Raw genomic sequence first — 12,491 nt, forward strand, 5'->3', positions numbered from 1 at the left:
CTATTAAGCCAATGACATGCTAGGACAAGATCTGTGCTGCTGCAGCAGGATAAACCTGATGGATCGGCTCAGGAGACGATGGTTGATTTTGAGCGAAACACTGAAAAGTTTTTACACTCCTTGAATGCTTTTGTTGATCGACTGATACAGGTTTTTTAAGGTGGTCCAGAGTCACCATGAGGCTGATTGATGCTGTTCTTGTCTTTCAGTCAGGTTAGATGGACGTCCAGGTCTTGGACGTCCATCTTGGACGTCATGGAAATGTTTCCATGTCCAGATGACGAATTGAACAGAGCTCTGTGATGTTCAAAACTTCGGATGTTGTTCTAGAAACTAACTCTGTTAAGATTTAGTGCAACTGACATTTTTGTAATGACAGCACATCTCTTTTCAGCCAAAGGGTGGAAAATAAGAAATCATGAACAGAAAAACAACCCAAATACTGCTGATGTGCATCTACAGAGAATAAAGGAATGTAATTTTTGAAATCCTTAAGATTCCTTAAACATCCTTGGACTCACCCGCAGGTCCACCCACTTGTCAAGCAGCCTTCGGTCATTAAACTCACACAGCAGACCTGAGGAAGTGATGCAGAAGGTGGAGGAGGACTGTCGCCCGCGGCCACATGCCACGTCGCTGAAGAAGTTATTCCGTAGTTCTCCAAGCAGCCCTGAACGGCCCAGCAGGGGAACGGTGGCGTTCAACTGTAGACACACAAACAATGGCTACAGTCCGCTCCGGTTCTACTCTCAGCTGGTCATAACGACATTAGTGTTCACACTGAACCTTGGAGGTCTTGGTGTGGTCCAGGTACCAGAACTTAACGTGTCGGTTACCAGCAGTAACAAAGTAGGAGCTGTCGTATGAGAAGGAGACGGCCGTCACTTTGCTGGAGACCTTATTGGCTGCCACCACCACGTTTTTCTGACCAACACACAAGAGAACATGTTAACAGGTGGGATGAGTGATTGGTTTCCCCCGGTGCCTGCCCACCGGCTGCAGGCGTACCTTCCAGTTCCACACGTTGACCATCATGTCGTGCTGGTAGCCCACGCTGACAATGTACTTCCCGTTGGGAGAAAACGCCACGCAGGACACTCCATATTTATGTTCCTGCAGCTCTGCGACCTGAGCGTGCTCCGACACCTCCCAGACCCGAACCGCTGGCATGTGACCGCTCTGAGGGAGACGGAGCAGGAAAAACAAAAACATGAGAATCATCTTCAGGAAAACTCAACCCTGCGTTCTGTGATGTTTTTATGTGGAGGTCGACAAACACTCACCTCTCCCGTTACAACATATTTCCCATCGGGAGAAAATGCCAATGTAGTGATCGCCTTTCTGCACACACACATACACACTCATCTGATTATAATATGATTCCGATCTTTTAAGTAAATAAGGTAAGGCAATTTTATTTATATAGCACATTTTCAGCAACAATGCCATTCAAAGTGCATTTCATGAGTTAGACAAAATAATAGCAAAAGAAAAACAAAAACTATTCCATAATTTATAAAGTAATAGGAATTTCTCTGGATAAACTAATAGAAAAGAAAAATAGCTTCTCTGGATTCTACGTTTGTTCAAATTCCTGCTCTGGGTTGAGTGAAGTATAAAACTAAATGTTCCTGTTCTGGGTTGCTAAGCAGAATAAGATTAGATACACCAGAAGTTTCTCTGTATAAACTAATTGGAGTTTCTTGGAATCTTTTTGCTCTAACTAATAGGTCTGATTCCTGTTCTGGGTTGAGTGAAGTATATTTATATACTTCACTGTTCAGAACAGTGAACACTCAACTCACCCCAACAGTGATTCTTGAGAATAGGGACAAAATGGGTTTTAATTTTCCCACATTTTTTTTTATTATTTCTCAACCTTATGTATGCAAATATGACAAATAATGTTTTGGAAATGTAAAGATGCTAAGGTGCAGGCTCCCAGTTGCAACATTTTTTTAAAATTAATTTTTAATCGACCTGACCCAGAACTTTGTCATCACCATCTGACAAAAATAAATCTAAAATGATTTTTAAAATACCATATTAGTGATATTTTTACTCAATTTACAGACAAATGCTTCTCAAGAAACAAAAGAAATATTTAAAACAAAAAACAACAAAAAGTCCATCTGACGGAGTTGACACAGAACTGAAGGTGGTGACAAACTAGTGAGTAAAATGAAAAACTTGATACATGTGAAGAAATGCAATTTATGTAAAATACATTAAAATGAATTAATTGCACATTTAAGTGAGATTTAACAACAATTTCACTAAAAGAGTCAGAAAAACTCTGATTTAGTTGACATCTGACAGAGTTGACGAAATGCCAAACTACCTCAATTTATATGATGTTATTCTGAAGGAGGCCATATTGTAGCTCATCAGGTCCATGAAATCTTTACAATATACTAAAATTAAGCTTTTATTTCACAAAATTTCATCAAAGTTTTGTAAATTGTCAGTTATGGAGTTGACACATCATGGTTGTGACGAGCAACTTAGGAATAAAACAAGAAAAAAACTAAAGAACATAAGCTAACCAGAGCTAACTAGCCCTCTTAGCAAAGGAAGAGAAAGGAAGTGGTCATGGGGTCCTCAGAAGTTCTGGTGCCCCCCAATAATGCCTGATTTTTTTTACATTCTTCTCATTTCTGACGGTGTTTACAAAAACTAGGGACAAATTTCAATGGAGTTGGAAAATATCTAAAAATTATTTTTAATTCAATTTATTGATACTTTTATAATTATAAAAGTATCAATAAATTGATACTTTTATCAATATATTGATAATTTTATCAATATATTATTGTCATAATATATAATTTTTGTATTTCTTTAATTGTTTTAAACTATTATAATGTATTGAGTTCTGCTCCTGGACAAGGGATTTTACAGGCATCATCCACCGACTACAATGTTTAAAATAAAAAAATATTCAGCAAACACCAGGAAAATATACATTGTTGTGCTCAAATGACCCAGGTTAGTTTAGTCAGATATTTGAAAAAATTATATTTTGTGTATATTTTATTCAAATTTTGTGCTTTATCCATGGGACCTGTTTTGTCTCTATTCTCAAGAATCACTAGATGCTCCTGTTTTGAATTTCTAGCTAAGTATAAGTACTCCATCATTTATAAGTTAGAAGCAGTTTCTCTGGATAAACTAATAGGAAGAGCAGTTCCAGATTCAACTGCTTCACACAAACATTTTTGAGAACGTCAAAATGCTAAATTATTTAAGGGAAATAAATACTTTATTGGATCATCATTTTGTTGGAAAAAACAGAAAAGTTCCATTACAAGCACAAATAAATAAGGTAATTAATGGCGTAAATGAGTGGATGTAAACCTTTCTCTGTCACTGTACACAGAAAAGTGACTTCCTCTAGGATAACCTGTTCATAGTACTGTAGACGATTGGATGTGTTAGTTTGGGCTGCAGATGTAGAGGTCAGGGGTCATTTTACCTGGAACTGTTCAAGATGTGCTGCTGTTTGTTCTTGCGAGGATTCAGCAGGATGATGACACACCTGGAGAAACACAGGATCATACAGAGTTCAAAGGCTGAGCGAGACAAACAGAAAGGAGGCAAGTGAGAGAGAAAAATGAAAACAAGCTGGCAGGCAAAGGAAGCAGAAGAACAACAAAAAAACCTCTTTATTTTAATATTTTTTTTCCTTAAGGGATTCCCTTAAGAAGAATCCATCCTAGTGCTAGTGTTAGTGATCCAGTGCTAGTGCTAGGAGCAAGCACTAGCAGCACTGTTGCCTAGCACTGTTGCCTAGTGCTCGCTCCTGACAATAGATTGCTTTGAAGGTGAAGACTGGATGTAACCCACTGACTTTCAAACAAATACATTTGTGGGTGTATAGGACTACACAGGATAAGACGTTACCAAGAGAACTTCTGGCCCCCGTGAATTTTGGGAAGAGACTTCAGCAGATTTGGTTTCTTTTAAATTGATACCTTCAAATCAGATCATCTGTGGAGCTTGTAGGTCACGTCCTTTCAGACTTTCCCACAAGGCCCTAGTGTTAAAAGGTTGACAGAGAAGATGAGGGGTGACTCTTTGTGGAATGTATGACCAGTTTCCAGCTGTTTTTACATATGGATGATAACAGATGTTCTGAAGTCATAATGATATGTCTGATGAATAAGCCTGACATTGCATTGTTATTTCCATTTCATTGCTCAACCACAACTCTCTAGACACACTGAGCTTAATTATGACCTGGTGCTGGGAATCGGGGCTGGGCTTCCCTTCCAAAGCTAGTAAAGAGTTTTCTAAGCAGCCCTTGCTCCTGGCTGAACACGTCTGAATCAAGTTAGAGTGAATCTGCTGCAGCTTATGCTCCAACGCCCACAGGCTCAATGTTGTGGTGCAAAAAGTTACACAAAGCATTTTTCCAACAAGTACTATGCTGGAAAGATTCACTGCTCCTTATGGGGCTCAGGCTTTGGGCCCCATAAGGAAAACTGCTGTTTTTAGATTAGGTTTAGGACTAAGTGTGAGGATTTGCGTTTTTTGTGGATTTATTTCTAGGTTTTTCTGAGTTTATTTAGTTCTGTTCCCCTGTGAGTCTGTGATGTCCTGTTTGCTCTTTTTTTGTTTCCCAGGTGTGTCTAGTCCCCCTGATTACTCCCTGTGTATTTAAGCCCACCTGTTGTCTCTGTTCTTTGTCAGATCTTTGTGTGTTTGTGTGTCACCGTCAGTAGTCGTCACAGTAGAACTGATAAGTCCTGTGTCGACTCAGCTCTCGTTTTCAGTCTTGTATTTTCAGTTGATACCGGTATTTAGCTGTTGCTAAGCCTTCTGCCATGCTGCCTGAACGGGACTGTTTTGAGCCACTTTCTTATTAAACTTTTCATCATCATCTCAAGCTGGATCCCTGCGTTAGTTCTCATCATCACAAAACCGCCAAATCATGACACTAAGGTGTGAACTGAGTTGAAGTTGCCTTGGGTTAATCATGTAATGGTTACGATTAGGACAATGGTTAGGCTATAAAATGAATGAAAAATGAGTGGAAGTCAATGTGAAAGTAGAAAGACCTATTTTTATTCTCACCTTGGAAAGCCTTCTGGCCTCCCAAGGTGAGAAATGCTAAAACACACACACAGAGAACCTTGTGAGAGTCAGTGGGCTGTGTGAAGCAAAGTTGTGCTGAGTCTCACTGGAGGTGTGAAAGCTGCAACATCAGCAGCATTATAGTCACCTTTCTTTCACACTGTTTCTATAAACCAACATTCCTCACTGCAATTATCTTCTACAGCGTCATGTACTCTGGAGACAGTGGGCTTCACCGCCAGGCGTCTTTATGGTGCTTTGTGTAAGACTGGTGCTTGTTTTTAACACAGTTGAATGGTTTTCTGTTTTTATTTCCATTCAAACTTGGTACTAGGTGTAAAATGGAGTATTGTGTGTGTGTTTGTGGAGGCTTGGGGATGTTATTGGGGTGAGGCTGGAGAAGTACGTCATCGTGGGGGGAGAAGTCAGGGAGGTAGAGGGGTGAAAGGTTTGTTTTGTTTTCTGAAAAAGGCTTAAGAAAAGTTTCCATCTTTTTGGCCAAAGGTTCATCAAAAATTGTATTCTATTATTATTATTATTATTATTATTATTATTATTATTATTATTATTATTGTGAGCTATGTTGAGAGAGACAAAATTTCCCCTTTTGGGACCAATAAAGTATTATCTATCTAACTTTTCTAAAAAACTAAAGGCTCCAGCTGGAGAAAATGTTTAGTTTGGCCAAATCAGACCCAGTTTATCTGTCCACTTAACGCGTAGGTTTTAAAAATAATCAATATTTTGATAGTATCAATAGTATAAATCAATATTCTTTAGATACTCTTTTCACTAAATGGATACAAACTGAGCCCACCTTTATTTCCCCTATTGGGGAAATAAAGAAATGAAGAAATGAAACTGCTGCGTGTTCAAAATAAAAGCATGAATATAATGAAGTTTATTCAATTGAAAGTTTACTAAATTAATTCATGGGAAGCTAAGTGCACTAAACGTTTTCCAAGTTCTGAGCGAATAAAGTTCTCAGGAAAGAGAGCTTATTCCTCTATACAAATTTGCCCTGAATTTTGTCACTGTGTTGCACCAAAAGATATTAAAGTAAAATACATAAAAGGGGAAATAAAGGTGAAAGCTAAATTGCAGCTTTGTGGATGTAAATGTGTAGACTGCTTTGGGTCAGAAGAAGTTAGGACTGAAGCTCAGGTTAAACTTTCTGGGTTCTAACAGAAAGTCTGTAAGTCTGTGTCTGCTGACGATCTGAAAAAGGTTCCAGCTGAGTGTCCTGAAAGCAGCCTGTGTGACTGCTGTATGAAACCATGCAGAGCTGAAGTATTAAAGGACTTCATCACGTGATGAAGAAGATCCAGTCAGCATTTTCTTTGCCTGACTGTGAACTGGACGGTCCTGCAGCACATCTGCAATGCAGCAGAGGGTTGGGGCTGCAGGAGGAGGGGCCTCTGCTCTGTCGGCTCCTTCTGTTACTCCTGTATGCTACTGGACCCATGGTACAACACAGATGCAGCTGATTTAGTCTTTGCTGTTATTTGTTATCACATCCCCTTTTCAGATGAGTAAAAAAAAAACAAGTTTAAAAACAGTTTGATGTATTTTATAGACAGATTGCTAAAGCAGATGCCTGTAACTGCAGCCTAGTTGCACACAGCCCAGGATGTAGACAGTAGTGACATAACACAGACACAGACTGTGCAGCATGTCTGCAGAATCAAACCGATGAGGAAAAGCCCAGCCTCATTAAATCCTTCTGCTCTGCTTAAAACATCACATTTACAGTGTTGTATGAATGTCTCTTTATTTTTCCCCAGAATGACCTAGATTCACCCCTGCTGCTCCCCCACACCGTTCCACTAACCCACTCTCTAGTCTTCACTCTCAATAAGCTGAAATCTTTGCCGTCAAGCTGATGTAGAACCTGAATACATATCGACCAATCATAATCTCCATAGCCTCCCATACCTGCAGCTGATTGGAGAATTCGGTTTTGCAGTGTTGAGGTACAGCAGTTAACACAGCTGATCCGTGTACACCAGCATTCTTCTAAAAAACAACAATGGTTCTTTTCCAGGTTTTAAATGCATGCCAAATGAATGCACGCTGCACCTAAGACTTATTTATAGTTGCAACAAATTAATACATGATTCAACTTCTACTACATAAAATGCAAATCAGAATTTTTTTGCTCTCAGATATTTTTCTCTTAATTGATTTCACAGAAAATATCTTGTGACAATCAATTCACAGATTTGCTAATCAGTTAATCTGTTAAAGCGCTAAGAGAGGACCTCATTTTTTGTTTAGCTCTTTAGCTGACTTTGAGAACATGTAGCGCACTTAGCTTACCATAATGAAATTTTTCCTGATAAATTCTAAAACACTAATTTAATTGGTTGTTTTTAAACTTTCAGTTGAATTAAATTTGACCCATGAGTGGAGGTTTTGATTATTGACAGCTAAGCATTCTTCAAGTGGATGTTTATATTTATGCTCTTATTTTGAAGGGGGCCAAGACTGTTTAGGCAGCAGTTCCGTTTCCTCTTCCCACGTTTTCTTTGCCCTATAACTTCATTTTGAGCAAGAAACACCCAGGAACAAAATAAAATACATACAGTAGAGAAGAAACATAAATACAATACCTAACAACATTATTCAGCATATAAATTATGATGTAAAGTATTGTGAAAATTTAGCTTTCTGAAATACCGTTTTGCTGTACTGCTTTAGAATTAGCAGAATTACTGTTTGTGATTCTATACTGGATTTCTGTGTTTGGAATTCTAAACCAATATTTTATGATACAGGGAATTTCTAAAATTTAAGATCTCCAACCAAAGAGTGAAATGTTATAATTCTTGTAGTTGATTTTATTTGAACAGATATGTGGAGCATCGTACTGTATTTCTAGATATTAGTGAGGCAGAGAGTGTCAACTCTGTAACTCTTAGTGCTAATAAAAAAGTTACATTTTAAATTTAATCAAAAAGTATATAAAAAAAATCTTTAATTTTTACACATAGTATTTAAAAAGACATCAAAAACTAGATAAAACTTTTATCGGCAGATCAGAGATTGGCCCAGTGCATCTTTATCATAAAACTATTTTAAAAATGTGAAAATAATTCCCATTCCTAATCTTTTTAATATGGTTTGGTTTATTTCAACTTCTTAATATTCTTTACTGCTGCTACATCACATCCCAGCAACTTTTACCATCATCACACAGGCCCCGCCCACATCCCATCCATACACTGTGAATTACTCACCCAGCAGGATACGCCAGCAGTCCAGTACGCGGGTCACAGGCCAGCGCTCGGTTTCCTGGAGATGTGATCCCAAGAACCTTCTCCAACGTCACCTGCAATGCAAAGGTCAGACGTTATTTTGGTGTAGCTTCATAATATATTTATTCTCCAGTTAGTCTCAACAACTCCAACAGAGATGGACGGAGACTCCAGCCAGAACTTCCCCCGATCAGTAAAAGTGCCAAACTCAGATTTGTCTCATCTCTTTAGATTGAGACTGATCTTCTGACAATGACAGACATACCTTCTCATCTCTCCCCATTCCTCCAAACAGCAGCGACCAACTTTGCACTTGAGATAAAAACTACAATTCCCAAAATACTTTGGAATAGGAAAAACAAGAATTTGTATAAATTTAGAGGTGTTACACACCAAAGCAACTACAGAACTTTGGAACAGGTCTGCTCTTCCACAGCCATCATTACATCACTCTTTGAGAAAAGGTTTGATCCTCCCTCTGTTCTATTCTGGATTTCTGTGGTAGAGGATCACATTGCTATACAAACAATGTTAACCAGTATTGATAGATGCCACAGGTTATACATTTCCTTTAAAGCAGAACCTATGGACACATGATGGTGACCTCTGACCCACCAATCAATTCACAAAGCAACAGGCAGCGCTGAGACAAGCCAGAGGAAAATGGGAGACAGTAGAATATGTTATTATAGTACGAGTTAAAATGATTCATATTATTATTGAATTTGTTTTTTTTTTTTTGTTTTTTTTTTTCGATACAACTGACTGTGTTTGAAACATTTTGTTTGAATGAAGGGAACCACGTCTGACAGGTTTCAGTTTGTTCATGTTGTTGAGAATCCTAAGGAGTACCACAGGGTTCAGTGTTTGAGCTACTTTTTTTTACTTTATGTATGCTTCCAGGAGGAATTCTTAAGAATCAAATTTGGATACATTTCCATGGTTATTTTTGGGGTCCTTGGCTATATTTTCCATGCAGTTTGACAAATCTAAAGAGAATTATCAGAAACTTTTGCATTTTGTTATGGTGCCCTAAAACATCTGAATTCAGGTGATCCACAATGCTGCTGAGTTTGATTCAAGCAAAAAAGAAGAAATCACGTGTCTGTATTTTACTGTACTTTGATATTTTAATATTAGATGACTTATATTGCAATAAAAATATATTCCCCATATACATACACATATAGATCAGAAAAAGGACATAAAATTGTCATCTTTTTGCTAATCATAATGAAGTTTATATACTAATCACTTTTAATTGTACCTCTTTGGATTTGTGTGCATCTGTTTAATAAAGATTTTGACATATTACTCAAAATATCTGTTTTATATTGGAGATTTTTTGCATTTATTTGTATCTCTAATGCATTTGAGCAGCACAGTGTAGCTGCGGTTGGCACTCCTGCCATCTTGGGTTTGGATCTTGTGTAATCTCTCTGTTGAAGAATTTGCATAATCTCTTGGTGCAAAGGTACTAAGTAGGTGTTCTTCAGATTATATCAGTTTAACTTCACAGTGCAAATACATGTACATTTGTGTATGGAAGCATGAATGGAGGGACAGATGGACGGAAGAAGGGACATATGGATGGATGGCTCCCTGTCTAACTGTGGATGAAGTCATCTTGTGAGCTGTTCTAGCCAAGTTTATACCAGTATGAAAGTCATAAATCCAGATCTTTAGAGCTCCAAGTACAGATGTAACAGTTCCCTTACGCAACAAACTGCTTTCCATTTTGTCTCCGAGACAAACTAGTCTTCACTTAAAAGAGTCCATCTGCTGAGGGAGTACAGTAACGGACTTTGATCAAACAAACACTTACTTCATGCTCCATGCTCCTTTTAAGTGTCCTGGTGTGATCTGACCAAAGCGTTAGGAAGATGCTCAGCTCATCAGCCATTCAAACTGTTTATCAGCCTGAACTTAAAGCTGTTTGTTGTGAAGCTCAGTGCTAAGCTAACAGCAGAAAACTTCAGCTCTGACTCAGTCTGTCCTCCTCTCACATGACTCTCCTCCTTCTGCACCAAACTCTATTTATATTTTTACCCATTCTGCTCTGACTTCAGTGTGAGGCGAGACTGAAAAAGGCCATCTGTTTGATTCAGCAGCTGCCACTTATTCTGTTTAACATGTCCGTAGAGACTATTGATGGTAGTCAAGCAATTTAAATCAAAAACAGAAACCACATCATTCTTTCTAAATATAAAGTTGCAGTGTCCAACAAGTGAGTAAACTACTGGACATAATAAAGGGAGTACAGCTTCCACCCGGCCTGTTTGGGTCTAATGACCTCCAAACTGAAAGGAAGTATATACATCAGATTAACTGAAAAATAGAGTAATTGTCAAAAGTATAAGAATGTTGGCAATACTTTGATGTACGGAAATGTACTAGCCAGTTATGTTCAGTCTCCTGGCAAAGTTTTCTTTCTCCAGGGATTCTGCATCCTAGTTAGAATAACCAGGACACTGAACCACATGAATCAACAATTTGTTCAACCAATCATATTCGGAATTTAAGCTAGTGGGTATGTTCTTAATAGCTGCAGGGCACACTCATTGACCCAATGACAACGGATGTAATGTAGCAAGTCACAGTGAGCAAGCTACAGGGACATGAAAACACCAACAGATGCAGATTTGGTTGATGATAAGAATGAGTTTGATAGTGCCTGACCAGTGACTGACTGCTTTGAAACTCAAAAAATGTGCTGAGGCACACAGTGAGCACAGGTCACCAACATTCTGCAGTCAGTATCTACAGATCTTCAAAGTTTATGTGATCTTCAGATTAGCTGAAGAACTGCACAAAAAGAGCTTCAGCTAATAAGTGTCCATGGCCAATATGCTCTCACACAAACAGCGCAACATCTTTGTGAGCTCCAAGTGTAAAGAAATAATGACTGCTTAGGAGCCTTCAATTTGCTCTCATAACATTCAAGGTGCAGTATGTAACTTCTATTAAAAAATGTTTTTTATATATATGTTAAAACTGGCCTGATGTCGTGACAATATGAGACATAATCTGTGAACAGATCAACATCCTCCACCTTCTCCCTGAGCTACTATTGGCGTCTGAACACCTCTCCCGACCAAAAAACAACCAATCAAAGCCAGGAGGCGGGTCCTAGTGCTGTCAATCAACCTCATGTCCTCACTGCTAAACAAGCTAATGGCAGAGAAGCAACTTACCGTTCTAGGAAAGGCGTTTATCCGTCGTCATTAATGGACATGCTAACTAACCTAGCATTCATGACATGCTCTGCTAGCTCTAGCAGAAAGCATGGGGGGACAAAGAGGATGGGCAGTGCCACAGGGAGAGCTGATTGACAGCGTTAAGACCCTCCTCCTGATTCTGATTGGTTGTTTCTAGTTAGTATTCGGAGCACTGGCGAAGGTAAAGGAGCTCACATATTAACTGTCTCATACCATACTGTCACACAACATTATGACAGTTGTAAAACATACTTTTTATTAAAAGTAACATACTGCAGCTTTAATCTAAATGCACATATATGCCTTCTCTTACGTTTTACACCAGCATTTCAGTCAGGCTCACTAGTGTAGATGACAGACCGCCTGCAGGTAAGTTTGGGACAGCAGACTGGAGTCTCCATCAGCTGAGCAGAGCTTTCTATGCTAGCTGGCTATGTGGCAGCTTGCAGGCTGCACATGGTTGATGTAGGCTCTTTTCCTATTGGTTCTACTCTGATATCTGGTAAGGTTGTGTGGCTCCTGTGTGACAGGGTAAAGATAGTCTGAGTTTTTGAGAGCTGTATCCATTTCTTTGAATGCTTTGACGCAGTTTAACATTTGGTTTATAGATCCTTGTATTTTATATGTACTTATACCCAACCATCCTTTAGAAACAAATGGAGAAGGTTACAGACTGTCAACAATTTGTTAAGCATGCCCTGGAACTAATAGCTACATTTGTCAGCCATTTGCTTAGATAACAGAAACTGGAAGTGGTGAATTTGGGTGTAGCTCTGTTAAGTCTGAATAGAAATGTCAGTAGGCTGTGTGGCTGTGTTGTAAATTTACCACAGATAAATAAAGGAGCAAGTGCAAAACATAGTATTTTTGTAATTTAAGAGTGGTGCTTTGGGTGGAACACAATAAGGCTGCTTTAGCCCCATTGACCTATTCTGTCTTT

General features: G+C 38.7%; 1 protein-coding gene across 2 annotated transcripts in view; it reads right to left on the reverse strand.

Annotated features, from left to right (window-relative positions):
• mapkbp1 (mitogen-activated protein kinase binding protein 1) overlaps positions 1–12,491 on the reverse strand; it is a 40,154-nt gene that overhangs the window by 16,869 nt on the left and 10,794 nt on the right. For both annotated transcript variants that reach the window (XM_007574900.2, XM_016662249.1), the window contains exons 2-7: positions 8,316–8,407; positions 3,476–3,538; positions 1,284–1,341; positions 1,009–1,179; positions 787–924; positions 522–704 (exon numbers count right to left, since the gene is read on the reverse strand). In XM_007574900.2, the coding sequence (XP_007574962.1) occupies positions 522–704; positions 787–924; positions 1,009–1,179; positions 1,284–1,341; positions 3,476–3,538; positions 8,316–8,407 (705 nt within the window). The remainder of the gene's footprint in view (positions 1–521; positions 705–786; positions 925–1,008; positions 1,180–1,283; positions 1,342–3,475; positions 3,539–8,315; positions 8,408–12,491) is intronic.

Source organism: Poecilia formosa, unplaced genomic scaffold (assembly GCF_000485575.1).
Source record: "Poecilia formosa unplaced genomic scaffold, Poecilia_formosa-5.1.2 Scaffold364, whole genome shotgun sequence".
Taxonomy (NCBI): domain Eukaryota; kingdom Metazoa; phylum Chordata; class Actinopteri; order Cyprinodontiformes; family Poeciliidae; genus Poecilia; species Poecilia formosa.